Genomic DNA, 3,585 nt, shown 5'->3' on the forward strand with positions numbered 1-3,585 from the left:
GGGGCGGGGCGTGTCCAGCGTCGGGACTGACCTCTCCCGCGGGACGGCCACCATGGGCACCATCACCGAAGTCCCAGTTAAACCTGAAAGTCCTCGATCCCAACTGTCCAGAAATTGGAGTCCCCGGGAACTCAGTTTTAGCATGTATACATCAAAGTCCTGTTTTCAATGAAACCACTTCGAGCATTTCATTGCCATTACTTTCGTACAAGACTGCCTTCCTCTTCTGTATCGTGCGTTTTAAAAATAATAGTTAACGTGTTGAGGGGGCTCACCCTTTCATCTTGGTTTTTCGACTTGGAGCGAATAGCTCCTTCCTAACAAGCTGCAGAGCTTAAAATCTTTTTTGCACATTTGATTCTATTGAGTTTAGTGTCAGACTAGATACATACTTTGGCGTGTGCTCTATTATTTCACATGTCTCCTCGTGAGAAGACTCCTTGGGACGGTAAAGACAATGATACATTCTACTAAAGATGTAATGGTGCCGATGAAATTCATGATCTGCTGGGGATACAGACAATTAAACAAGAGGCTTATTGTGCCCTAACCCTAACCATTTTGCTTCCACCTTGTTATTGGATTTGGTTATGTTGCTTAACCTTCTGGGTCTGCATTTTCTCATAAAACGAAAAGATTGGATTAGATGATCTCTGAGAACTTGCCATCTCTAACATCCTGGGGTTAGTTAGTGAGGAGTAGAATCTAGATCGTATCGCAATATGTTAATATAAGACATCATCAACTTCCATTTTTCTGCTAACATAAATGAATCGTAGCTCTGAGAATTTTAGCAGCAGCATTAGAAAGAACTGCCCTTATTGTATGCGTAATCTCATCCATATTGCTGAAAATAATGAGTCTAGCTGATAATACAACTTTTTTCACCCTATATTTGTTGTTTTATAGATCATTGCTAAGGAAGAACTCTGGGTACCATAAGGAACACAACGTATGTGATGATGGCTCAGATCTTAAGACCTCATCTGAGAAGTGCTTCAGTGATTCCTAATCGAATGAAAATGGGTCCATATCTTGTTGTCATAAGAACTAGAATGATGTCAACTCATAAATCCAAAAGGAATATAAGAGAATATTATGGGCTGCTGAATCTGGATGAAGGCTGTTCTGCAGATGATGTCAGGGAATCTTTTCGTAAGCTTGCCAAGCAATACCATCCAGATGGTGGCTCTAGTACTGCTGATTCTGCAACGTTTATAAGGATTGAAGAAGCTTACAGAAAGGTACTTTCCCACGTGATAGAACAGACAAATGCCAGACAGAGTAAAGTTGAAGACACGGAAGAAGAAGAAGAAAAATTCAAATATAAAACACCCCAACACCGGCATTACTTAAGTTTTGAGGGTATTGGTTTTGGGACTCCGAGTCAACGAGAGAAGCAGTACAGGCAGTTTAGAGCAGACCGTGCAACTGAACAAGTGATGGAATACCAAAAGCAGAAACTGCAAAGCCAGTATTTCACTGACAGTGTCACTGTTAAAGATGTAAGACACAGTAAGGAACGAAAGATAACTCAGGCAATAGAGCGTTTGGTGGAGGATCTCATTCAGGAATCAATGGCAAAAGGAGACTTTGACAATCTCAGCGGGAAAGGAGAACCTCTGAAAAAATTTTCTGGCTGTTCATATATTGATCCTATGACTCACAACCTGAACAGAATATTGATAGATAATGGATACCAACCAGAATGGATCCTAATGCAAAAGGAAATAAAGGATACCATTGATCAACTCAGAGAGGCAATTTTAGCGTCAAGGAAAAAACTTGGGAATCCAATGACATCAGCCGAACAGAAACAGTGGAACCAAGTTTGTGAGCAGTTTCAAGAAGACATCAAAAAGCTAAATAAGCGAATTAATGATTTTAATTTAATTGTTCCCCTCCTGACTAGGCAGAAGGTCCATTTTGATGCACAGAAAGAAATTTCCAGAACCCAGGAAATATACACAACCCTTATAAAAACAAAAGAAATCACAAATAAAAACCCAAATAACACTGATCCGGGAGAAGGAGAGAAAACACCTGGAGTTAAGACAGTTTTCTTTAACTGGATGAATGTGTGGAAATTTATTAAAATATGACCATCTCAATGTTCACAGTACTGCCCCAAATAATTTTCAGTAATATTAACACCACACATAGAGGCTGAGGTTTCTTTCTATAACACAAGAGTCTGAGAACTGTGCACCTCTGTACTTTTCACAAAACGACCCACATCTCCAGTGATGTGTAAGTGAGTGAGAGAACTGTAAGAAACAAACTGAGTCCGAGAAATATTCAACCAGCTTTGTTCTGAAGACATAGCAAGACAAGAGGAAACAATTTAATATTGACACTTGAGTTTATTAAAGCACAAAACTAGTCTAAGACTTTTGGAACATTCTCTATATGGTTGGAAATATTATGACAGGAAATTAGTGTAATGGACTTACAGCACTCTTCTCTTCTTTTTTTTTTATAAAGGCCTTCTCTGTGGGTACTGAATAAAGAAACCACCAAACATCTAGGTTGTACTTCGCGCTAACTTCATGAGCCATTGGCAGCAAAGATCCATCAGCCAAGCTAACTGATTTAGCTATTCTAGAAATAGACTCCAATGTCCACTTTAAAGAGTTTATTTTCTGACCTCTCAGAGGTGGGTTCAATGGAAACAAAGTTTCACTTATGGCTTCATTTCTAATCAGAGTCAAAATGTTTTACAGAAGCCTATCTGAAGCCTCTCTTGTATTACACTTCTCAGAGGCTTTTTCAATGAGAGTAATATATCAGTTTACAGTCTTAGGGATCCAATTTCCTGTGTTAGGAACCCTTTAATAAGCAACTACAAGATGTCAGAATTTTGTGCTCACTTGCACCTTTGGCAAATGAGAAGAGATTGACATCCATGAGACTGTGTCCCATCCACTCTCAGACTGATCTGACTTTTTAAGATCTGTGTAATTGCCTTATTCACAGAATTGGGCAACTAGACTTGTCAAAAGAAGCTGGTCTGTTTCCTTATTTAATTCAGAGTGCTGTACTATGGAAGTGTCTCAGAAGCATGTCACTTGCCCCTCTGATTTTGGAAGAACAAGTGATTTTGTAAAGTGTGTGATAGATAAGTAAAATTACATCTTCAGAAGGAAATTTCAGACCTTGTGCTTAGATGATGGGGCATTAATGGGTATAATATGTGATTATTTTGTTGAATGAGTTATCACTAGCTTCTGCAATGATCTATTACTCTATATACAATTGTGACCTGTGTGAAATAAGAGCTTTATAATAAAAGCTATTGCTCTAAAACATTTTATAAGGTGATGCTTCTGTGAATCTTGTTAAATATTAGATACATGGCACCTAATTACAATACATGATACCTAATTATGGGGCTTCCCTGATAGCTCAGTTGGTAAAGAATCCGCCTGCAATGCAGGAGACCTTGGTTTGATTCCTGGGTCAGGAAGATCCCCTGGAGAAGGGACAGGCTACCCACTCCAGTATTCTGTATAGACCATAGGGTCACAAAGAGATGGACACAAGTGAGTGACTTTCACTTTCACTTACCTAATCACATTACAAGAA

At 39.0% G+C, this 3,585-nt stretch overlaps 1 protein-coding gene across 1 annotated transcript; it reads left to right on the forward strand.

Annotated features, from left to right (window-relative positions):
- Positions 1 to 345: 345 nt before the first annotated feature.
- DNAJC28 (DnaJ (Hsp40) homolog, subfamily C, member 28) lies at positions 346 to 3,306 on the forward strand. Its single transcript, XM_010862281.1, has 2 exons — positions 346 to 448; positions 910 to 3,306. Exon 2 carries the CDS (start codon positions 960 to 962, stop codon positions 2,100 to 2,102), a length of 1,143 nt encoding a protein of 380 aa, XP_010860583.1. The 5' UTR covers positions 346 to 448; positions 910 to 959; the 3' UTR covers positions 2,103 to 3,306.
- Positions 3,307 to 3,585: the final 279 nt, after the last annotated feature.

Source organism: Bison bison, unplaced genomic scaffold (assembly GCF_000754665.1).
Source record: "Bison bison bison isolate TAMUID 2011002044 unplaced genomic scaffold, Bison_UMD1.0 scf7180017864481, whole genome shotgun sequence".
NCBI lineage: Eukaryota > Metazoa > Chordata > Mammalia > Artiodactyla > Bovidae > Bison > Bison bison.